At 52.7% G+C, this 24,866-nt stretch overlaps 1 protein-coding gene across 2 annotated transcripts; it reads left to right on the forward strand.

The window, feature by feature from the left end:
* Window positions 1-10,125: 10,125 nt before the first annotated feature.
* On the forward strand, window positions 10,126-23,970 carry LOC117008435 (tyrosine-protein kinase ZAP-70). Of its 2 annotated transcripts, XM_033082290.2 has the most exons (12): window positions 10,126-10,562; window positions 13,412-13,572; window positions 14,665-14,803; window positions 16,407-16,485; window positions 17,124-17,164; window positions 18,291-18,339; window positions 18,945-19,125; window positions 19,945-20,151; window positions 20,951-21,143; window positions 22,141-22,281; window positions 23,088-23,200; window positions 23,615-23,970. In XM_033082290.2, exons 1-12 carry the CDS (start codon window positions 10,161-10,163, stop codon window positions 23,733-23,735), a joined length of 1,827 nt encoding a protein of 608 aa, XP_032938181.1. In that variant the 5' UTR covers window positions 10,126-10,160; the 3' UTR covers window positions 23,736-23,970. The 2 variants fall into 2 exon arrangements, with proteins under 2 accessions (XP_032938181.1, XP_032938182.1); XM_033082291.1 differs by lacking the exon at window positions 17,124-17,164 and having other exon boundaries at window positions 10,130-10,562; window positions 18,250-18,339; window positions 18,951-19,125.
* Window positions 23,971-24,866: the final 896 nt, after the last annotated feature.

The raw sequence follows: 24,866 nt of genomic DNA on the forward strand, positions 1-24,866 counted from the left end.
TGTCTAACCTGCCCAAAGCCCTCCAGCAGGGCTGCAGGAGGTTGTGTCCCTGTCCCAGGCACTCCTGCCCCACTGGAAGCTGAGGATGAAGCTCAGGGCTTGGGGGAGCCTTTGTGTTGTCCAAGTTGAGGTGAACAACCCATGGCACCGACACAGCAGCACAGCGAGCTCGGTGCTGGGTTTGGGATGGATAATGGGGAGAATTCCTTACTCAGAGGGCAGGGAGGCCCTGGCACAGGGTGCCCAAGGCCAGGCTGGATGGGGTTTAGAGCAGCCTGGGATGGTGGGAGGTGTCCCTGCCATGGCAGGGGTGGGAATGGATGAGTTTTAAGTTCCCTCCCAACCCAAACAATTCCATGGTTCTGAGACCTCCTGTTTCAGTCCTCGTCTCCAGGAGGCACTTGCAGACCTGTGTGGGTGCCTTTGAACCAGAAATGTGCCAAGTGCCACATCTTCACAGAGATGTCCAGAGTGAGAATGCCTTAAAATCCACCTTGGGAAGCAGAGAGAGGAGAAGGGAGGGGGCTTTGGCCAGAACCCCCATGGCTGGTACCCAGCACACAAAGCCAGGGCAGAGCCTGGGCTCAGCAGGGAGATCACTCTGGGACACACAACAACCATTTCCTCTCAGAGGTGAATTAGGCAGAATGACAGAAGGACGGAAGCCCAGCCATGCTGACACTTCACACATGCATTGCCTTGATTTTTAAACGGCAGAGGCAAGGCAAGGGCACAGCTGCTCATGCACCAAAGCCACTGTCATTTGTGGTTGGAAATAGAGCTGTGAGCCCCTCCAGCACCTGGAGCAGGGAGCAGGGCAGGGGTGAGGAGGGCCTGGTGCTCAGGGCAGCTCAGAACCTGCTCAGCACCTTCAGGAGAACCCAAACCAGTGCAGGGTAAATTTATTTCCAGTGCTCTCAAAGCCCTGTGTGTCCCCTTTCCCACACCCTGCTCCAGGCTGTGCTGCTTGCAGGAGTAAGGAGCAGTAAAGTAGTCAAGGAATGAACTCAGCCACAACTCCTCCTCAGCCCTCACATAAATATCTCATTTAATCTTCCTGCAGTCTGACACTCCCAAACCCCCTGCACTGGCAGGGGTCAGTCTCCAGGCCTGATGTTGTGTACAAGTTGTTATTTCAGCAAAAGGTGATGCAGGGAGGCCAGGGAGAAGCAAAGGAAAAACCCATGCCCTCCAATTTGTGCATAAAGTGCTGCAGTTTCCTGTCCTTGGTTCCTGTCAATCCCACAGCCAGAGCATCTGCAGGATTTCTGACCCCTCTCCATTTGTTGCCAACACTTTGGTGGCAGGGACAAGCTCTGTGCTCCTCCAGCCCCAGGACAGAGCTCCTGACATCTCTGCTGCGAGCCAGGGCTGAGCTCTGAGCCCCCAGGAGCACAGGGGGTGCCAGGCAGGAAATGGGGGAGGTTTGTGTTTAACTCTGTGCCTCAGCCCCTCATTAAAAACTGTTCAGGATCAATGGCTCTGCAGCCAGGAGTGTTTCCAGTGCCCCACAAAGGCTCAGCAGGGTGTTTCACAGCCTAAATCCACAGGCAGCAGAGGAGCCCAGGCTGCCTGAGGACAGCACAGTGACTTGGCTTTACACAGAAGTGTCCCAGCAGTGCCAGCCTGGGCCCAGCACCCTCCTGCTCCAGAGGGAAGCTTCTCACCAGGGACATTTGGTTTGGGGGAAAATGCTTCTGCCAACCAGGGGCAGCTCCAAGGCTCCTGTCCCTGCTCTAACCCAGCCTCTGAAGCTCTGGCAGAACTTTTCCCTGAGCAGGACTCAGGGATCAGGGCACCTGTGCCTGTCTGCACTTCTGGATGCTCCTGAAATATTGATGTCAGCTGGAGCTGAGACAGAGAATCACATTCAGTTCCATTTTCTGTTCCTGTCATTGCAGCATTTTGGGAAAAAATATTCTTTAGGAAAAAATTGTGTTAGTTACAATCTGATTTATCAGGGGCTGCCAGGCTCCTACTTGGGATAAATAAATGTCCAGGGATCTTTTCAGAAGGGGTAAGGAACTGATATCCCTCTTTCTCAGGGAAAGGGTCCAGAATTTTGGCTAAACTCCTCCAAGTGGTGGCAGAACTGGAGTCAGTGAGCACCCAGTGCAAAGCCAGAGCAGGCTCAGCACTGCAGAGCCCCCATGCCTGGATGTGCCTTTCCATCCACATTCACCCAGAGAACACCCAGACAAGCCAGTTTGACCAGAGACAGGCTCTTCCTCTGCTAAAAAGGGAGAAGGAGAAGGTGCTGTGAGAAGAGAGAAGAGGTGCAGGTGCTGGGTGAATCCTTCTGGACTTGCACAAACTCTGTTCCTCTTCCCATGTGCTTCCAGGACCTCATGGACACGAGCACATGGAAACAGGGACAGAGTTTGTGCAAGTCCAGAAGGGCCAGCACAGCACCTGCAGCTCTTGCTGCAGTGTCCTCACTGTGCTCTGGCTGCTCTGCTGTGACCTCCTCTGGTGTCTGTGGCCCCACAGAAATCCCTGTCCCAGCCTCTGGGGAGGCACCTGAGGCAGCTGGGAAAGCCCAGAGGAAGCAGGGTGGCACCAAAACTGCTTTCTGGGAACCCAAAACCGCCTTGTGACAGTGGCAGCCGTTAGAGGAGGCACAGAGGTGTCCCCACAGCCCCAGTGCAGGTGGCCCTGTCCCTTCCCAGCCCCCAGAGCACATCACTGCCTCTCCTGAGCAAATAACCCCCAGGGAAACACTCCCCAGCAGGATCTGCAGGAGCCCAGCCCTTCAGTGCCATCTGAGGGCACAGACCCCCCTGGCAGGGAGATCTCTGCCTTTGGGGAAGGAGGAGCAGCCCCAGCCAGGGCAGGGGGGAGGATGTGAGAGCTGGGAGCAGAGGTGACACCAGGCAGAGGTGACAGAGTGTCAGTGTGAAAAACGAGGTGTGCTTTCCTGCTAAATTTTAAGAGGTTTAATAAAAAACAATAAGAGACAAATAATAAAGCAAAAGGTTTTAATGGCTGGGGGCTTGACATTCAGCCAAGAGCACACCCTAACTCAGAAAACATTTCTTTAAATGCATCAACATGTTGGATATTCATAAATCTTCATGTATTATTTAAAATCATCCCCCCCAATCTGTAAATCAACTTTGCTTTGTGGCACCATTCAGTCACTACTCTCTGATCAATAAATTCTCTCCCTGGAGTTCTGGTTATCTTCATCCAGATAGAATAATCCAAGAATGTCAAGAATTTCCTGAATATCTTTTTACCATTCTCTGAGTTAGTTACATGAAGAAAAGCATTTTGCATCACCATGTTGTAGTCCAAGGAAAATATATTTATCACACTATTATTTCTAAATTTTGTTAATATCAGAACTAGAAGAAATGATATCCATACAGCAAAGTTTCCCAGCATTATGCATACACCATTAATTTTAATATTTGTGAAAAGCCAGTGATATAATATGTATTTATAACAGTCAGGAAGGGCTCTGTGAGCAGTGGGACCCCTCCAACACTGGTGGAATAAATGTTGAACAGAGCTGGGGGACCAGGGCAGCCTGTGCAGCTCAGCTGCTGGCTGGGAAGTGCCAGCAAAGCTCTCACCCCTCACTGGGTCAGCACTGCCCGGCCCAGCACACGTGAGGCTGAGTCACAGCATTGCTGAGGGTGGAAAAGGCCTTTGAGTCCTTCAATGCAACGGCAAAGCCACCACTAACACTGTCCCCAAGTGCCACACCTGTCCAATCCCTGCAGGGATGGGGATCCTGCTCTGGGGTGTATAACCCTGCAGGGATGGGGATCCTGCCCTGGGATTTATAACCCTGCAGGGATGGGGATCCTGCCCTGGGATTTATAACCCTGCAGGGATGGGGATCCTGCCCTGGGGATTTATAACCCTGCAGGGATGGGGATCCTGCCCTGGGATGTATAACTCTGCAGGGATGGGGATCCTGCCCTGGGATTTATAACCCTGCAGGGATGGGGATCCCTGCTCTGGGATTTATAACCCTGCAGGGATGGGGATCCCTGCTCTGGAATTTATAACTCTGCAGGGATGGGGATCCTGTTCTGAGATTTATAACCCTGCAGGGATGGGGATCCTGTTCTGGGATCTATAACCCTGCAGGGATGGGGATCCTGTTCTGGGATCTATAACCCTGCAGGGATGGGGATCCTGCTCTGGGGTGTGTAACCCTGCAGGGATGGGGATCCTGCCCTGGGGTTTATAACCCTTCTCCCTATGTTCAGTCTGAGCCTCCCCCTGAAGCTCTTTCTCCCTGTCCCAGCACTTTTTACCTGGGAGAAATGCCTGACCCCAGCCAGCCCCACCCTCCTGTCAGGCACTTGGAGAAGGGAGAGGGTCCTCCCTGAGCCTCCTTTTCTCTGAGACAAAAACACTTGGACAGAACCATCTCCTCTCGTTTGGAGCTCCACTAACACTGGATGGGGTGGAATGAGGTCTCTGGAAAGGATTTAGAAGCGGGTAAAAGGACACTGAGCTCCCCAGAACCGACTTTTCCCTGGTCCTGCCAGTCAGGAGCCTTCCCACATCACCAGGTCCCAATGGGCCTCGTCAGGGCTTCATTTTTCATTCAACATTTTTCCTTCTGAAAAAAGGACTGGGGATCATCCCTGGGGTCAAGTGGCTCCCACATTTCACTTCAGAGAGGAAGGAGGATATCAGGAAGGATTTCTTCATGGAAAAGGTTGTCAAGCACTGGAACAGGCCCTGGGAAGTGGTGAAACACCTTGGAGGTGCTCAAGAAACAACTGGCATGGCACTCAGTGCTGGGTTTAGTGACTGGGTGGTGCTGGGTCAAAGGCTGGACTTGACCTTGGGGGTCTCTTCCACCCTTGGCGATTTTTAACAGAGAATTTCTGCATCAGGCAGCGCTGGGGCACCGAGGACTCAGCTTGGTTCAAGCCAGCAAGAGCAGAGTAGCTCCTTGGTGGGAATCAGGGGAGCTTTTCCTGCAGATTTACCGTAAACTCCCCCATTTGGGGCAGCTGTGAGTCAGTGAGCTCCTGAGCAGGAGAGCAGATCGTTATCTGCACACACAGCCGTGTTTGTGAGCACAAACACAGACGGGCTCAGCTCTCACAAACTCCCACTCCCACACAGCCCAAGTGCTCAGCAAGAGCTGAGCAGCCCAGGCTTTAATGAGCAGCCAGCAGGGAGGGCACAACAGCAGCTCCAGCCAGGAATGTCAGCGCTCCTAAATGTTGGGAAGAGCTGCCATGGAGTGCATAAATAATTAAACATCAGTAATTAGAAGGATGTAGCCAGGTCAAGGCAAGGTGAAGTTTTTCAAGTTTTTGCTTTGAACTAAGGAACATTGCATTGAATCAAAGCTGTTGCAAATTGAATCAAAGTTATTGCAAGTTAAATCAAAATTATTGCAAGCTTTCTGTTATTTATGATTTAAAAAAATAAAACCAACCCCAGGAATCCTCCAGGAATCAGCTCCTCAGTTCCTCCTCTTGCACAGTCCCAGCCACTTCTAGGATGAACAATCTGGAAAGGCAATTTGGACACTGCAGGTGTTTTCCAGCCTTTCTTATCTTCAACCATAAATCAGGAACAAGAGAATGAAATGCAGGGAAGGGCTGGGGACAGGCAGAAAGTCCCTGGCTGTGCCCATCACCTCTGCAGCAAACAGCACTGGAACAAAGTGCATTTATTGTGGCATTAAATGCAGCTGGGGCCAGGCAAGGCACCACGAGAAGCAGCTTTGTGGCCATTTGGCATCAGGAGGGGACAAGGAGGCAGCAGAGGCCAGGGGAGCTCAGGGCAGAGCTGCTGCCCCACACCCAGCCTGTGCCTCCCCCTGTGGTGCTGCTGCAGGATGGGCAACCCCAAAGCTGGGCTGTGCCCGGTCCATCAGGAATGATCCCAGAGCAACCTCAAAGCTGGGCTGTGCCCTGTCCATCAGGAATGACCTTGGAGAAATCCCAAACCTGGTCCATCCCTGTGCCCATCAGAACCCACCTGGAGCCTCTTCACAGGACACCCCAGCCCTGAGGGGCAGCAGAAGGAACCCCCAGAGCAGTTCAGAACACCCAGAGCAGTTCAGAGCCCCCAGACCCCATCCCAGGTTGAATTCCCCTCTCAGACACCCCCAGGCACATTTTCCTGGCACTTCCTTTGAGCTGCCTCTCCCCCTGTTCCCCAATTAAACTCCATTTAGAGAATTATTTAAAATACCCCACAAACCACCCCAAGCTACACCACCCCAAAGGACAGAAGCCCCCCAAATCCCCCTTTTTACCTCTCCAGGCTGGTTCCCCATGACATGATCCCCATCCTTCAGCCCTTCTCCACCTGATCCCCTCCAGGCAGGTCCCTGCTCCCCCCCAGGCTGCCCCAAGCACCCTAAAGGCACAGCTGAGGGTTTATCAGGGATTCTCTGTGGTGTGTGGGGTTATTGCTGCCAGGACAAGGAGACAGAAAACATGGTCCTAACAGGATGCTGAATCTTGCCAGTGCTGCCTCCAGTTTCACCAGTACAACCCCCTGCTCTCGGGAACTGGCCCAGATTTGCACCAAGTGCTGTTCTGGGAAATTATAAAATCAAACCAGTTCCTGTTGGTTCTTGTCTGATCTGAGTCAAAACGAGTGGCCAGCTATAAATAGATGTGATTGAGTGACATCTCCAGTGCTTCCTGCCTGCCTTTCCTGTGTTTTGGGGCACAGACCCGACTGATTTCACGTGGGAGTTGTTTTTTTCAGATGCATCTTCACGTCATGACACCAACTTGCCAACGTGGCCACCAGCAGAGGAGCCCTGGGCTCCCAGCCCTGCTCCCTGTGCCCAACCTGTGGGACCACCCAAACCAAGGGAACAGCCAGCACCTGCAGCCCCAGGGACACAATTAAGCTGGAAAAATGAGCTCCTGTTAATTGAAATGAATAATGGTGGAGGGTCCCTTGCACAGGTTCTTTCAGGTGTTACTCCATGAAATTGGTTCTCATTTTTGGCTGCATTTGGCACTGTGGGAGAACATAGCTGAAGGGGATTTGTGCAGGTCTGTTGAGATTGTTCAGGGTTGCTCAGGTCCACCCAGAGGTAGTGCCAAGGAATAGAGCTGGAGTTTGGAAGAGGAATTAGAGGAGACCCTGAGCTGGTGTGAGGGCAATAAAACCAGCCAGGACAGCAGGACAAACATTTAAAAGTAAGAACTTCAGAGGGATTATAAATCTTCCTGATCAAACCTGCCCTCAGGCTTCAGGGGGTGACTTTCCCTCACATCTCAGGACTGGGATGGCTCTTCTCAGCAATTTCCTACCAGGCTGATCTGTGGCTGCAAGACTTGGGTGGCACTGCCTGACCCACCCTCTGAGTCCTGGGTCCCTCTCCTACCTCTGTGAGGGTTTCTTCACTCCCAGCTCTGTGTTTAGAGAGGAAAAACAACCTGTTTATACCAGAGCACCCTGTGTGGGCAGCTGGAAATTCTGTGAGGGCTGACATGTCATCAATAACTTCTGCCCTCTCACTTTCACCTGGCTGAGCTACTGACAAAGGTGTTCCATTTGCTGTGATGCTCTGCTCCTGGGCTTTCCAGAGAGGGGATTCAGCAGGTTTGGGTGCAGATCTCATGGCTGTTTATCCCAGTGGAAAGCAGCAGCTCACAAAGGAGGCCATCGACGTCCCTCTGCCCACTCAGCATTTCCTGTTCCTCATCAACATGACTCATGAACCTGACTGCAGTGAAACCCAGAGCTGCAATCCTCACTGCTCACCTCCTTCAGCCCATTTTCCTGGGAGCTGCCCTCCCCTGGGAGCAGGCTGAGGTCAGGCAGAGCTGGCACCAGCTGCTCTCAGGAGCTGAACCTGGGGAACCAGCTCTGGGAACCAGTCTGGGCTTTGATGCCTGGAGGCATCACAGGATGAGGATGCTTTGCTTTGGTCCCAGGAACCAGCTCCAGTTTGGGTTTGAGTCTCAGGGTGTTCCCTTTCACCTCCACCTTCCAGACTGGCAGCTGTGCCAAGACCCCACTTTGCTCCAATTGGTGAATTTGGTGACAGAGCCTTCACAATTTGGGCTGATTTGAGCTGTGCCTGGGACGGTTTCTGCTGGTCCCTCACCCTGCTGTGAACCACTGATGCTTCCTGTTGTGGTTTCCTGCCTCAGCTGAGACGCCTCCTCTCTGCTCTCCCTTCCTGTTCTCGTCAGGGCCATTGCAGTTTCGTGGGCACAACAAACAGGTAGAGGAGGCTCTGGTAGCCATAAATCCAGCTCCTGGCAGGCCTTTGCTGCTGAGGGCTGAGCAGGGCAGGCTGTACAGGGCAGGTTCCTCCTGAGCCCTTCCAACACAGAGATCCAGCCAAGCCTTTCCCAGCTCCAGTGATGCCAGGGGATGGCAGGAGGGCCCTGTGCTGCTGGGGGGGATGAACCAGGCTGGCATGGGCCAGGGCAGGGCTGATCACCAGAACAGGGCTGAACATAGGACAGGGCTGAACATCAGGACAGGGCTGACCACCAGAGCAGGGCTGATCACCAGGGCAGGGCTGGCCAGCAGGGCAGGGCTGGCCACCAGGACAGGGCTGGCCACTAGAGCAGGGCTGGCCACCAGGACAGGGCTACCACCAGGACAGGGCTGATCACCAGAGCAAGGCTGGCCACCAGAGCAGGGCTGGCCAGCAGGGCAGGGCTGGCCACCAGGACAGGGCTACCACCAGGACAGGGCTGACCACCAGGACAGGGCTGGCCACCAGAGCAGGGCTGGCCACCAGAGCAGGGCTGGCCAGAAAGGCAGAGCTGGCCACCAGGACAGAGCTAGACCAGAGCAGGGCTGAACATCAGGACAGGGCTGACCCCAAGAGCAGGGCTACCACCAGGACAGGGCTGGCCAGCAGGACAGGGCTGGCCACCAGAGCAGGGATGACCACAAGCCCAAGCACAGCTCTGGCCACTGCCTGGGAGCAGAGGCTACAGCAGAGAGCTCAGCCCATGGGGAAGAGACTTCTCCCACCATGTCCACAAGAGTCAAATTGGGAAGAATCAATACAAATACGCAGTGTGCTGCCCCAAAATCTGGTGTTTCTCCGCTCCTCACACGAGTGACGCATTTGCAGAAGGCGCAGATGGAGAAAATCTCTCTGATCTTTTTCGGGTCATCGTCTGCGCCGGAACAGCCCCAAAGTTCAGGCTCCGGGGAACAAATGAGACCCTTTGCTCACGATAATATTTCCATTGACTACAGCAAACTGGGCTCTGTCAACACCCTCTGGGTGGGATTTTCGATGATTCAAGATAGAGATACAAGCCCAGCACAGACACAAGCCCTAAAGCTCTTCGGCACCAGGGGCTCTGCAGGGACTTGGGCAACGAAGGGCCCTCTCTGCCAAGGGGATCAGAGCATCAGGAACCAACCAGAGCCAGGTATTGTAGGGGAAAATTCCACAGATTGTTTAAAATACAATTCAAGGAAGGTTTCTTCTTGCTCCTGCTGACTGATGGTTGATGTCTGCCCAGAAGCACTTGGGTTTCTCTCCTTTCGCTGTGCTTGGTGCAGTTGTTTATCTAAATGTTGTTTTAGACATTTCATATCCACCTTGTGTTTTAATGCATTTGAGGTTTTGGCCTTCTAGACCTCCATGGCAAAACTCATTTATTCAGAGAGGCCAAAGAATTTCCTTTTATTGTGAACAGGGCTGGAGAGAAAATGGTAGGAAGTCAAGGCTAAAAACATCAGGATGGATTTAAGGAGCACATTTTTAATAGTGAAGGTAATCAAGCACAGGAGGAACTCACTGTAGGATTTGGGGCATTCTCTCTTGCTTGGGGTCTTAATTCAGGATCAGGTGTTTTCTCTATTCCTTGGCATCTATAAATCAAGATCAAGTGGATTCTCTCTTTCTTGGGGTCTTTAAATCAGGATCAGGTGGTTTCTCTATTCCTTGGCATCGCTAAATCAAGATCGAGGGGATTCTCTCTTGCTTGGAGTCGTTAAATCAAGATCAGGTGGATTTTTGTTTACCCTTCCCAGCTCCAGTAAAGGCAGAATAGAGGGATGTGGGACACTGTGAGTTGGAGATGACCTCACAGAGAGGTCACAGGAGAACCTCCAGATGGGGGGAGTCTGCACCCAATGAACCCATTTTGCAAACTGATGTGTCAGGAACCCATTTTCCCCGGCAGGCCGTGCCCAGCAGCGTGTGAGCGGCGAGGAGAGGAGGGGAGATGCCGGACGCCGCTGCCCACCTGCCCTTCTACTACGGCAGCATCGCGCGCTCCGAGGCCGAGGAGCACCTGAAGCTGGCGGGGATGGCGGACGGGCTGTTCCTGCTGCGGCAGTGCCTGCGCAGCCTGGGCGGCTACGTGCTGTCCATGGTGTGTGACCTGCAGTTCTACCACTACCCCATCGAGCGCCAGCTCAACGGCACCTACGCCATCCTGGGGGGCAAGGCGCACTGCGGCCCCGAGGAGCTCTGCGAGTTCTACTCCAAGGATGCCGACGGGCTCTGCTGCCCCCTGCGCAAGCCCTGCAACCGGCCCAGCGGCGTGGAGCCCCAGCCCGGCGTCTTCGACAGCATGAGGGACAACATGGTGCGGGAATACGTGCGGCAGACCTGGAAACTGGAGGTACTGCGCCTTCCTGGGTGGGTGGGATCCTTCCGGCACTGCCGTGTCCTGCTCGCAGCACAGCAGAGTGAGGCTCCTCTCCTTGGAGGGTGCTGGTGCTGCCAGGGGTGTGAATCCCGCTCTTCCCAGGTTTCTCCTCCACATGCTGGTCAGAACATCTTCCCAAGCCTTTAGAGCTGTTCTTGGAGCAGCTGGTGCTCACTTTGCAGGCTCCCTGCAAGTGTCCTTCTCTGCAGCCCATGGGGTGCTCCCTGCCTTAGACCAGAGCTCTGATCCCAAAAGCCAACAACCCATCCCAAAAGCCAACAACGCATCCCAAATCCCAACAAACCCATCCCAAACCCCAACAAACCCATCCCAGAACTAAACCAACTCATCCCAAGACCCAATGATTCATTCCAGAACCAAACAAACCATCCCAAACCCCAACAAACCCATCCCAAACCCAGCTCAAACCCATCCCAAACCCCGACAAACCCATCCCAAACCCAAACAAACCCATCCCAGAACTAAACCAACTCATCCCAAGACCCAATGATTCATTCCAGAACTAAACAACCCATCCCAAACCCAGCCCAAACCCAAACAAACCCAGCCCAAACCCATCCCAAACCTCAAGAAACACATCCCAAACCCCAACAAACACATCCCAAATCCCAACAAACCCATCCCAAACCCCAACAAACCCATCCCAAACCCATCCCAAACCTCAACATACCCATCCCAAACCCCAACAAACCCATCCCAAACCTCAACAAACCCATCCCAAAACCCAGTCACGGAGTTCCAGAGGCACATGAAGACATGACCCCCATGCCATGGATGTGTCCCTGGCACTACTGGCAGCAGATTCTCCCTCCCAGTCCTGGGAGTGGCTCAGAGCAAGGTGCTAATAACGCCAAGGTTTTGGGTTCTGTCCCCACACAGGCCCATTTACTTAATAATTGGACTTGATGATCCTTGTGGGTCCCTTCCAACTCAGAATATTCTGTGATTTCTGGGAATATCTCTCCATATGTGAGGTGCCTGTGCCTCCAAACGTTGTGCTGAAGATGGAATGAAACCAGATTTGGACTTTTGCTCTGTTCTTTTTCTCTCTGTGGAATGGGATTTTTGCCTCTCTGGAGGTTTTTTTTTGCCAGTGAAGGTTTTACCCATGAGACCAAGGCAGAGGGTGCTGGATCAAGTCTGTGTGTTGTTTAAATTTTAAAATAGCCACAAACAGGTTCCTGGATTTTATTGCAGACTGGAATATCTACAATATATGCATAAATCAGAACTCCAAATGGTCCCATTGGCAGCCATGGACTTAATTTCTTTCTGCCTGCTGCCACCCGGGCTCCTCAGACACTCCCAGGGATGATTTTGTTGTTTTGTTGGAAGGGGCTGCACAGGGAGGTTTGGAGTCCCCATCCCTGGAGGCATCCAAGGAAGGCCTGGATGTGGCACTCAATGCTCTGGGCTGGTGATGAGGTGGGGATGGGGCACAGCTGGGAATCGATGACCTTGGAGGTCTTTTCCAACCTGAATCATTCTGAGATTCTATATTTTCTTTCAAGTCCTCAGGGAAACATGGCTCAGGCAGTCTCCTTATGGAGCCTTTCTACAGAAGCTCTCCAAATTTGACCTATTTTCACCAAATGTGTTTGACAGAATGAGGTTAATTTGTAGGGTGAACAAGGTTCTGTAGGGTTTCTATAGCTGAACGAGGTGTTCTGTGCTCAAATGAGGTATTTTGTAGCAGAATGCTCTCCCGGAACCGGGGATTCTGTAGGGCTTCCTCCAGAGCAGATCTGCGGCCACCTGCAGATAACACAAAGGACATCGCCACCTCCTGGCAAAGGGACAGTAACGGTTTAACACCGGAGCGAGCCCGGGAAAGGAATTCAGGGTCTCACCCCCTGATTGCCAAACTGCACCGACCTTGCCGAGTGCTGGTGCCTGTGGGTGTGAGCAGCCAGGAGGGCAGGGGCACCAGAAAGGTCGTGCTCTAAAGAAAATCAAGGAATGATGGAATATCCTGAGCTGGGAGGGACCCTCAGGGATCATCAGAGCAGCCCCTGGCCCTGCCCAGACCCCCCAACAATCCCACCCTGAGCATCCCTGAGAGCGGTGTCCAAACGCTCCTGGAGCTCTGGCAGCCTTGGGGCCGGGACCATTCCCTGGGGAGCCTGGGCAGTGCCCAGCGCCCTCGGGGGGAAGAACCTTTCCCTGAGCTCCATGCCAAGCCCTGACACAGCTCCAGCCCTTCCTGGGCTCCTGTCCCTGTCCCAGAGCAGAGCTCAGCCCCTGTCCCTCTGCCTCCCCTCGGGAGGAGCTGCAGCCCCCGAGGAGTCTCCCCTCAGTCTCCTCTGCTCCAGCTGAACGAGCCAAGTGCCCTCAGCTGCTCCCCAGACCCTCCCCAGCTCTGTGTCCCTCCTTTGGACATTCTCCAACAGCTTTGGGTCCTTCTGACCTTGTGGTGCCCAAGGTGCCCCCAGCACTGGAGGTGAGGCTGCCCCGGTGCAGAGCAGAGTGGGACAATCCCTCCCTTTGGGCTGCCAGAGGTGACTCAGATCCAACTTGCCACGAGGCTGAATGACACCCCACAAGCCCAGCATTAAGATAAGTGTGGTGCCTTCTCTCTTCCCTCACCAAAGTCAAAGGATTTCAGCTGGATTTAAGGGATTAGGTCAGATGAGATAAGCCAGGAGTTCTGCTCTGCAGCAGAACTGAATTCAGCCACTGTTGGGTCTCAGTTAATGATGAGATATTCCAAGTTTCCTGTGCCATGTGCCCCAAACGGGCTGTGCTGCAGCCTCAGCAGAGCAGCAGGATGGCAGGAGGTCTCTTTTGCTGCTCTTTCCCAGGGGGATGCTCTGGAACAGGCCATCATCAGCCAGGCTCCCCAGGTGGAGAAGCTGGTGGCCACCACAGCCCATGAGAGGATGCCCTGGTACCACGGCAATATCAGCCGGGAGGAAGCCGAGCGCAGGCTCTACTCGGGGGCACAGCCTGACGGGAAGTTCCTGTGAGTATCCAAACCCCTGGGACATGCTGGGATCCCGGGGTTTTTTATCATTTCCCACCCCCACTGCCCTATTGCTACTGGTTTCACATGTATGAATGTGCTCAGAGTGGTTCAAATATTTCAAAGATGGGCTGAGCCCCAAATCTGTTCTTGTCCTGTGTCTGCTCCCTGTGAAGAGCCAATCTGGAGTTTTATTTGTTTCTCATATTTCAATATCTCTATAAAGTTTGGTTGCTGCTGCACAGGATGATGAGGGATACAGGGTTCAATGGGGGAAGATATGAAACACTGACAGGCTGGCAATGCAAGGCCCAGAAAACACAGGAGAAATTTTTGCTCTGTATCTCTGCTCCGGTGAGACAGCCTTAATATAATTCCGTTTTCTCCTGGAGGAGTAGGGAAAGAAAGAACTAGCTGGACAACAGTTCATCAGGAGCTGGAGCAATAGGACAAGGAGGAATGGTTTGAAACTAAGAGTAGATTTAGATGGGATATTGGGCAGGAATTGTTCCCTGGAGGGTAGGGAGCCCTGGCACAGGGTGCCCAGAGCAGCTGGGGCTGCCCCTGGATCCCTGGAGGTGTCCAAGGCTGGACTGGACACTGGGGCTGGGAACAGCCTGGGACAGTGGGAGGAACTGGAACTGGGTGACATTTAAGGTCTTTTCAAACTGAAAGGGTTTTGAGATTCTCTGGTTCTGTGAGAGGGGCAAAAACTGGAGGTGAAGATTTCTCCTCAGCCCTGCAGAGGGTGTTGGGAAGGTGACAATTCCACTGAACTCAGCTTTAGGCTTTTGGTCAGGTCTGCCTCAATCTTTGGAGTGGAGTTTGGGCCTCTCTGGAGGTTTTTGCCTTAATGTAGGTTTTTCTTTGCTTGAGGTAGCAGGTACTGGATTTGGTCTGTTATAAATTTTAAAATAGCTCCAGACAGCCTCTTGCATTTTATTTTAGACTGGAATATATATAAATCCTGCATTTTATACAGGGATGCAGGGACACCTTTCCACATGCCCACTCACCACTGACACTGACAATCCTCAGAGTAAAACCAAGAGCTGCTTTTAAGAATTAATTAATAATTTTCCTTCCTGCCAGGCTGAGAGAAAAGAAGGAGAACCGTGCCTACGCCCTGTCCCTCATCTATGGCAAGACTGTGTATCACTACAAGGTGGATCACGATAAATCTGGGAAATATTCCATCCCTGAGGGCACCAAGTTCGACACACTCTGGCAGGTACCAGGCTGGGTGTCCTCGGAAATTGAGGCACCTTTTCCTTGCTTTGAAGCATTACCAAATCCCTCAAAATCTCCAGGATAAATAAACCCCTCTAACACCATATTTTCAGTGTCAGCCAGTCAGGAATTATTTTATTCCTGGCTAGGGTAGGTGTGTGTGGCTGACAAAATTCCGGCTTCAACACAGACCCTGATCAAAAACTTTATCACTTATTTATATTTACATTTACATATTATTTATATTTATATATTTATAAAGATAATATTTATATTCTTTATATTTACATATTTAGACTTATTTATACAGAAAAATAAATTAATATTCATTGGTTCTAAATGACATCATAACACCATAGTTGTGGGTTTGATCCCCATCACTTAATTATTAATCATCACCATTGATCCTTCCAACCCAGAATATTCCATGATTCTGTGCTAATTCTCTTTCATTAGTTACTATTCTATCCTCTATTGATTATTAATTTCTCTTTTTCTGCTAATTAGATAATCTTTTAAATCCTTTTAGCCTTTTTTTTTCCTCTGGTAGGGACTCTCCAATGCCTAAACTGAATGTTTTTTAGTCTCTTCTTTTTCTTCTGGTTTCTCCATAAATTCTGCATTCCAGATGTCCAAGCACAATCCATCTTCCTCTCCCAGCCTTTGTTCATTGGAGTATATCAGTTAATAAAAACTTTAAATTCCAGTCATTTTCCCAAGCTGTGCTCCTGCAAAAGCAGCTCATGGCAACCTTGTTCCATGCTGGCTGAGAGCAATTGAAGAATAACACACTATTTATAATTAATCCATATATTGATTGGGATTGATTAATTAAAACAAGTCACTTAAGAGTTAAACCAATAACTAAAATTATGCAGGGGGTGGATGCTGGAGCTTCCTCCTGGCTAGGGCTGTCTGAGGGACAGAAACCCCATTTTGCTGAGTTTTCTGAATTCCCAGGGCTGTTTTCACTCAGAATTTTATTGAAAACAAAGATTTGGGGGCATTTTTATGGCAACAGAACCATGCCAGGCTGCTGATTGCAGCTGAAATCGGAGCCAGCCAGGAGGGGAAGGGGCAGCCTGGTGTCCCTGGTGTCCCTGGTGTCCCTGGGGCTGGTGGCGGGGCTGGGCTGGCTGTCCCCAGCCTGCCTGATGTCCCCTCTGTGCTGCCACCAACAACTGCCTGGGACCCGCAGAGCAAACCCTGGAGTTCCCCTGGGGAAGGATCTGATTTCTGCCAGGATTTATCCCACACTTCAGGGCCTAAAACCCTTCCTGGCTGGCACAACAATAACATTGCACTGAACATGCCCTACTCAGACTGGAGATTCTCTCTGTCTTTGGGCCTTATCGAATTTCCCAAGTTCTTCCCAGCTCTGGCAGATATCCAGGGATGCAATCACACCCTGGGACATCCCTGAGTGCACAGACAGAGGACAGAAACAGTCTGGTCCCTGCCTGCCATAAATCTGAGAGGAATCATTGCCCTAAGCCACAAAAGCTGCCTTCAACAATAATAAAAAAAAAAAGAAAAAAAAAAGAAAAAAACAAAAATTATTTTCTCCTCACAACAATCTCTTTTTCCTCCCATCCCTTTCCCAGTTGGTGGAGTATTTAAAACTCAAACCAGACGGGCTGATTTTCTACCTGAGGGAAGCCTGCCCCAACCCCAACATGCCAGGTGAGCTGACACCTCTCAGTGCCACCCTGGCTTTGGTTTGCCACCACCTGGGGCCAGCTGGAGCAGCCCAAATTTCCCTTCCTGTGCCCAGCCCTGCTGGGGAGGGGACACTGAGGGCTCTGGCCCAGTCTCCCATGGGGGTGTCCCAAAGGCAGGAGCAGGTGGGGGGGAATCAGTGGCTGAATGGGTTTGGTGCCCAAAATATGGATTTGGTGCCCAAAATATGGATTTGGAGAGTGAGCTGCTTTTTAGGCAGCAGGAAAATCCATGTCCTGCAAGGCTGGGCCCTGCTGGCTCTCTAAACACTCAAAACCAGGGGACACTTTGGGTCCATGTGTCACAAATGTCACTTCAGAGCCTGCCCTGTCCTGGGGCACAGCCATTCTCTGTCCCAGCATCCATGGGGTGCTCCAGTGGGGACACTTTCCCTGAGAAAATTCGGGAACAGCCACATCCAGACACATTTCCACAACTCTTTAGGTTAAAGCTGTGGAAACTTTCCTTTGTGGGGTGGAGGGGATGTGATCAGGCCACAGGTCCTTCAAGGACCAGTGCTCTGACCCTGCTTAGGGCAAACTCCTGATAACAAACTCCTGATAACAAACTCCTGATAACAAATCCTCTCTCCTGATTCACAGCTTCTGCAGCACCAGTTCCACCCACCCACCCCTCCGTGAGCGTAAGTTTGGGGGAGGCTCTGTTTTATTGGGTTTTAAAATTGCTGCATTTCAAGCTTGGCTGATCAAACCCTGCTCTTGAAACCCTGCTTTTGTCTAAAAGCTCAGCAACTGCACTGGACTTTATTAAGCCCAGCTGGGATGTTGTTCCCTTTCCAGCTTGGATGGGGGTGGGGAATAGCTGGGCACAGCCCCTGGTAGAGCTGAGAAGGGTTTCCATTCATCCTGAGCTCCTTGCAACATGTGGGACTGTCCTTGGGGAGCCTCCATCCCTGCCCTGCTGGCCAGGCAGGACGAGGGAGCCGTGCTGGGATTCTGGGAATGCTCAGCCCGGCTGCTCCCGCTGGCCCCTGGCCAGGGCTTTGTGCTCCCTCTGCCCCGGGGAATGTCCCTGAGTGCTGAGCTGTGCTGAAACCAGCGGGTCTGGGGATCCCAGGGAGGCTGAGTGAGGCCTGGGTGCTCCCCCATCACCTCAGGGTGATTTCACATCCACAGTGACCTCCAGGGTGCTGGGCACTGCCCAGGGAATGGTCCCGGCCCCAAGGCTGCCAGAGCTCCAGGAGCGTTTGGACACCGCTCTCAGGGATGCTCAGGGTGGGATTGTTGGGGGATCTGGGCAGGGCCAGGGGCTGCTCTGATGATCCCTGAGGGTCCCTCCCAGCTCAGGATATTCTGGGATTCTGTGACTCTGGCATTCCAGGCTGTGCCATCCCTTGCTCTCTGCTCTGGGGAACAGTGGCTGTGCAGTGTCCCTGTGTGCTCCCAAGGCCACTCTGCCTGCGCTGCCTCCAGGCTTCCCTGCCTTTCCTGGCTCACTGCAAAGTGGGAGTCCTGGCTGGGATGGGGACAGCAGAGGGGACAGAGCCCTCAACCCACACAGCCCTTGGGAGAAGGGTGCTGTGCTCAGGGTCCCTGGCCCCAAATCCCTGCTGTGCCCTGCCCTGGGGGAGCTGCAGCCAGGACAGGAACAGCAATGCTGGCTCCAGGGCCTTTCAGAGGGATCATCAGCTGGGCTGTGTTGGGGTGCAGCTGGGGCTGTGTTGGGGTGCAGTTTCCCTGTCCCTTCCCCCTCCATTTCCAACTGAAGCAATTGCTCCTTTATCCACTTTCTCCTCATTTCTTTTCCAGAGAAACCTGGGCTCCCTCAATGCAGATGGATACACCCCGGACCCTGTAGGTGAGCACCTCCAGAGCCCTCTCCTCCTCACAGGGAACAGGACTGGGGATGTCCCAGGAGTTCAGGGCTTCCCTGGAGCCCTGCTAGGAAGCAAAAGCATCCAGGAGCACCCCAGACATTTTGGGGTCCTGCACCCACACAGGGCTCCCAGGAAATCAAGCCCTACCCCATTCCTTGGGAAATGAAGCCCTGTCCTATCCCCATTTCCCACTAAATACTCAGTGAATTCAGCTGGATTTCAGTGGGGTAAAGCCCTGCCCAGGGCTGGCAGGGCAGATATGTGAAGTGGAAATACTCAGACCCCTCCAGGGTGTGTGGGGTGGGAATGCTCAGACCCCTCCAGGGTGTGTGGGGTGGGAATGCTCAGACCCCTCCAGGGTGTGTGGGGTGGGAATGCCCAGACCCCTCTCCCCATCCCACCTCCTTCAGCAACCAGGACCTGGGAGGGGCCCTGGGTTGTGAAAGGAAGGGAGATGCCCAGGAGGGATGAGAAATGCTGGAGGTGAACCTGAATTGGCCAAAAGAGCAGAGAAACCCTTCCCAATCCATGAGGGACAGCGGGATGGGGAAGGGCAGGCTCATAACCAAGGGTTCCTCTTGGGAAGGGGCAGGGAAATCCCGGCTGCTGCCCATGGACACCAGTGTCTACGAGAGCCCCTACAGCGACCCTGAGGAGCTGAAGGACAAGAAGCTGTTCCTGAAGAGGGACCACCTGATGATTGATGAGGTGGAGCTGGGGGCAGGAAACTTCGGCTGCGTCAAGAAGGGAGTTTACAAAATGAGGAAGTGAGTGAGGGGTGGGGAAGGGGGAGGAGAGGGACCTGGGCTGGACTCAAAGTGACCCAGCTGTCCTGCTGGTCACTACATGGGCCCCAAAGTGACAATGGAGTGGATAAGAAATGATCTGGAAGGTCAGGGATGATGGATGTGATGGGTGAGGCACCAGCCCTGAAGTGTTCAGAAAATGAGGAGATTTTGTGATGAGGTTTAGTGGGAATGGCAGTGTGTGGTCAGGGGTTGGGTTTGATGATCTTGCAGGTATTTTCCAACCTCAGCAATCCCAGGATGTTATGATATAATGCTGTAATTCCAGGGATTTTCACTGACAGCTGCATTGCCCTGGGTGTGTAATCTGCAGCACATTCCCAGGCACACAGCTGCCACGTGCAAAGGGACTTTGGGCTCAGAGGAACAACTCCACATTCCTGAGGCCACCTCTGTCTGTGCCAGGCCAAAGCAGTGACACTGAGGAGTTGTGCCACCCTTGTGCCACCCTTGTGCCACCCTTGGCTCTGTTTTTGGCTGTCTGTGATGGTCTTTACCTACTTGTGCCTCAGTCTCCTCCTGGAAAAATGGCACTGATGATCCAGATCTCAGTGTGGGAGGGGAAGTGACTCCAGATCAGGGATGGCAGCTTCTGGCCTATGCCCACAAGGGTGAGGTGTCCTTTTGTCTCCATCCTGGGACACCAGAATGGTGCAGGGCTCTGCCAGAACAGGCTGTTGAGAGGTCAAACAGTGCCACATGAGGAGGGATTTCCATTCCTGGCTGTGACCCCTGATTCCAGCTGTGCTCAGCCCGTCCCATGGCTGTTCCCCTGTGCAGGAAGCAGATTGACGTGGCCATCAAGGTGCTGAAGAGCAACAATGAGAAGACAGTGAAGGATGAGATGATGAAGGAAGCACAGATCATGCACCAGCTGGACAACCCCTACATTGTGCGCATGATTGGGGTGTGCGAGGCCGAGTCGCTGATGCTCGTGATGGAGATGGCTTCTGGAGGGCCCCTCAACAGGTTCTTGGCTTCCAAAAAGTGAGTTATTGCATAAAACATGGCTGATTTTCTGTGTTCTCGAAATCTACTTCAAAAGCTGTAATGGTTTTGAAAGCAAAACCAGTGAGAGACTCCAAGTCAGAAATACAATTTAGTAGGAAAAAAGAGAAACATAAAATACATGCAATAGTACAAAATAAAATCACTGACAGAGTCAGAACACAACCTGACACCCTGCTGGTTAGGGTGGTGGTAGCAGTCCAGATGAAGTGGTCCTGTTGAAGCAGTGATCCTGTAGAAAGGTCTGGTAGCTCTTGTCCTGTGGAAACCAGTGGGTAAGGGCTGCTTTGGTATTCCAAAGCTCAGTTTTTATCCAGGTAGGAAATGTTTGGCTCCTCCCCCTGGGTGGAGCATCTCAAATGGGATGATGGAATTTTATCAGTCATGCACTGGGACTCAATGGCCATGAACAGGAGAGATCTCCTGGAGGAAGGATGGGTTGTGGAAAGTTAAAGGTGATGCCCCACCTGGTTTAACAGCTGGCCCATTAACAGGAGAAATCTCCCACAGAGATCAGGATCACTGCCCCACCTGGTTTGACAGATGGTGCTAGAATACATACCCCTGGGCATATCTTTACACTGTAACCTAGGACAAAAGCCCACCCTTGTAGGTGCAGGAAAGCTGAAAAGAGCAGAAAGAAATCTTTCATGTGAGGCTCCAGGGGCTGACATTTCTGGAGCAGAGAACTCACTGCTCGTTCTCCCTTGCAGCTGGAAAAGTCAGAGAGGACCACAGCAGGTCCTTTATTACTGAATTCTCCTTTCACCTTGCCCAGGGATGAGATTACAACGAGCAACATTGTGGAGCTGATGCACCAGGTGTCCATGGGGATGAAGTACCTGGAGGAAAAGAACTTTGTCCACAGGGACCTAGCAGCCAGGAATGTCCTGCTGGTCAACCAGCACTATGCCAAGATCAGTGACTTTGGGCTCTCCAAGGCTCTGGGAGCTGATGACAGCTACTACAAGGTGGGTGTGAGCACAGCAAAGGGTCTGGAGCAGGAGCCCTCCTGGCTGGGAGGATGAGACCCCCTGAGACTTGAGCATCTGGGCTGTTCATGGACCCCTCTGCACAACATCAGGCTCTGCCTCACTGCTGTGACATTAAAAGGGGTTTTGCAGAGCCCTGGTGACAAGGAGGATGCAGAGGCAGCCAGGGGGATGCAGGGCAGGGGGTGAGAGGAGCCAGAGAGAGGAGAAGGTGATGAAGAGTGAGCCAGGCTGATCTTCCCAGCAGTGCTCAACTTAAGGAGAGACCCCACCTGGAATTCTGTGTCCAGCTGTGGGGCCCCAGAAAGATTGAGGACATCTTGGAATGAGTCCAGACAAGGCCACTAAATTGGTCACAGGTCTGGAGCCCCTCTGCTCTGGGGACAGCCTGGGAGAGCTGGGGGTGCTCACCTGGAGAAGAGAAGGCTCCAGGGAGAGCTGAGAGCCCCTTGCAGGGCCTGAAGGGGCTCCAGGAGAGCTGGAGAGGGACTGGGGACAGGGGATGGAGGGACAGGACACAGGGAATGGCTTCCACTGCCAGAGGGCAGGGCTGGATGGGATATTGGGCAGGAATTGTTCCCTGGGAGGGTGGGCAGGCCCTGGCACAGGGTGCCCAGAGCAGCTGTGGCTGCCCCTGGATCCCTGGAAGTGTCCAAGGCCAGGCTGGAGCAGCCTGGGACAGTGAAGGTGTCCCTGCCATGGCAGGGGTGACACTGGATGGGATTTAAGGCCCCTCCAAGCCAAAGCATTCCAGGATTCTGTGTTTAACTGAGCCCTGGGGGCAGGAGGAGGGTGCACTGTGGGCATTCAGCACCTGCACAACAGCACAGCAGGGCCTGCACTGGGCTTTGGAGCTCCCATTTCAGGGGATTTTTTCAGCAATGTGAGATTTGACACCAACACTGAGCAGAACTGAGGTGCAGCTCCCAGCACTCCATGTCTCAGGCTGGAAATGTCCCCCCTTGCTCTGCTGCAGGCCAGGACAGCAGGGAAGTGGCCCTTGAAGTGGTACGCCCCGGAGTGCATCCTCTACCACAAGTTCTCCAGCAAGAGCGACGTCTGGAGCTATGGTGTGACCATGTGGGAGGCCTTCAGCTTCGGGCAGAAACCCTACAAGGTGAGACAGGGCCCTACAGGGTGAGGTAGAAACCCCACAAAATGAGGTAGGAACCCTACAAGGTGAGGCAGAGCCCTACAGGGTGAGACAGGAACGTACAGGGTGAGACAGAGACCTCCAAGGTGATGCAGGGACCTACAGGGTGAGGTAGAAACCCTACAAAATGAGGTAGGAACCCTCCAAGGTGAGGCAGGACCCTCCAAGGTGAGGTAGAAACCCCACAAGGTGAGTCAGGGCCTTACAAGGTGAGGCAGGACCTCATCTTTCTTGATCCTTCTTCTCTTTGATCCTTCTGCTCACTTGAGAAATAAGGAGATCACTTCTTATCCACTGCTAGGCCTGTGCTTGGGTGGGGTGGGACCAGGAGGGGTGGGTGGGATGGGGTCTGGGAAATGGGTGGGTGGGATGGAGCTGGTAGGACAGGAGGGATGGGGTGAATAGGGTGGGTGGGGTGGGGTCTGCAGGATTGGCTGGATGGGGTCTGCAGGGTGGACGGGATGGGATGGGATGGGATGGGATGGGATGGGATGGGATGGGATGGGATGGGGATGGGGATGGGATGGGGATGGGGATAGGGATGGGGATGGGATGGGATGGGATGGGATGGGATGGGGATGGGATCTGCAGGATGGCCTGGCCACAGTGTGGGACACCAGTTCTGGCTGCTGGGGTGAGAGCAGTGACTCTGCAGGGTGTGGGGGGTGTGGAACCAAAGCTCCAGCCCAGGCCCAGCTCTAACCTGTCTCCTGTAACTCTGCTGCCAGCTCTGAGCACATTAACCCCTGTCCTGCTTGCTCCCATCCCAGAAAATGAAGGGCCCCGAGGTGATCAGCTTCATCGAGCAGGGCAAGCGCATGGACTGTCCCCAGGAGTGCCCAGCAGAGATGTACGCCCTGATGCAGCAGTGCTGGACATACAGGTGAACATTTCACCACCAGAGTCACCAAATCCCAGAATGGGCTGGAAATTTGGGTTGGAAAGGACTTTAAAGCCCATCCAGTCCAACCCCCTGCCATGGGCAGGGACACCTTCACCACACTGTTTGCATGGTGATAGCACAAAGAAATGGTGTCTCCTGTCTTTGTTTGTGATGATTCCTCATCCCAAGATGAATTTGTCACTGTCAGACCCCCCCATCTGCCTGTGCCAATCCTGGGAGATCCCCCAGGCTCAGTGGTTTTGATCCTCTCCGTCCCAGAAAAGTCTCAGTTGCCTCCTGAGCCCTGGCACAGCCGGGCTGCTGCTCTCCCCAGGGTCTCTGTGTGCTCTCTCACTGCATCAGGCCACTTTTGTCCTCTCTGATAACTTTATTTGTTCCTCTCTGCCCTTGCAGATGGGAAGAACGTCCAGGATTTGTGGCTGTGGAAAACACCATCCGCTCCTACTACTACAGCATCGCTGCCAAGCCCGAAAATGGGGACAAGGGGGACAAGGCCAAAGCAGCTCTTCCTTGAGATTCCTTCTCTGCTCCTCCACCTGCCCTCTATGGACCTAGAAAGGCTCTTTGTGAAGTTTTGCTTTAATCTCTCAAATGCTCCTCAGCAGCTGTGGAACTGAGGGCGTGGGGGACGTTGGTGTCCCCACAGCCAGGGACAGCCAGCTGTGCCTCCCAACTCCTCCAGCCTGACCCAGCCCAGGAGAACAGACTGTCAGAGCTCCTTCCCACCCAATTCCAAAGCTGTCCCAGGATCCCAGAGCTTTGTGCTTCCCAGGCTCACTGAGGATGAACTGTATTGGCTCCAGAAAATCAGGATTTTTCCAGATTTCCCAGGATTGCTTTCCCAGGAACCCACCAAGTTTCTGGTGGGGTTTGCAAGGGGTGGGACACAGCACAGGGAGCCACCAAGCCCCTATCCCCTTGGATTAGGGCAAGAAGCAGCTGGTTTGCAACTGGGATGGGATGGGACAGAGCTGGTCCCACTGGTTTGTCCCCCTGCACCCCTGGCCAGCACAGAGCAAGTGTCACCCAGCCCTCCAAAGTGGCTCCCAAAAAACTCCAGGACCATTCCTTTAGCTCCTGGGTCCCACCTGGCCCCTCTGTGCTGATGAAGTGTCATTTTTCAAGCTTAAAAACTTAAAAACCCTATAAATAAACTATTCCATGTTCTGAACATCCCATGGCTCAGATCATTGAACTGTGAGAAATGCTGGCAAAACCCATCAGGATAAGAGAATCTTCCAACGCTGCATTTTCAGTGTTAGAAAATTGCTTTATTCTCAGCTCTGGTGTGGATGGGGCTGACAAAATCCCAGCCTCCACACAGCCCCTGATCCAAATCTTCCTCACCTTTTTGTACATTTTTAGCAAACAAAGCAGTGAATGTTCATTGCAGCATATCAAGGTTAGCTCAACAAACTTTACAGTTTTAGTCATTTTTCCAGGCTGTGTTTCCACAAAAGGAGCTTTTCTAGATGGTAAGAGTAATTTAAGAATAACACATTGTCCGTAATTAATATATTGGTTATGATTAAGTAACTAAAGCTTATTTTAAAAGTTTTATAATTTCCAACAGGCTGACAAGAAAATAATTTCCCTCTATTAAGCCAGGATTTCCCTCCCTGATGCTCCTCTTGCCCAACTTGAC

Source organism: Catharus ustulatus, chromosome 29 (assembly GCF_009819885.2).
Source record: "Catharus ustulatus isolate bCatUst1 chromosome 29, bCatUst1.pri.v2, whole genome shotgun sequence".
NCBI classification, from domain to species: domain Eukaryota; kingdom Metazoa; phylum Chordata; class Aves; order Passeriformes; family Turdidae; genus Catharus; species Catharus ustulatus.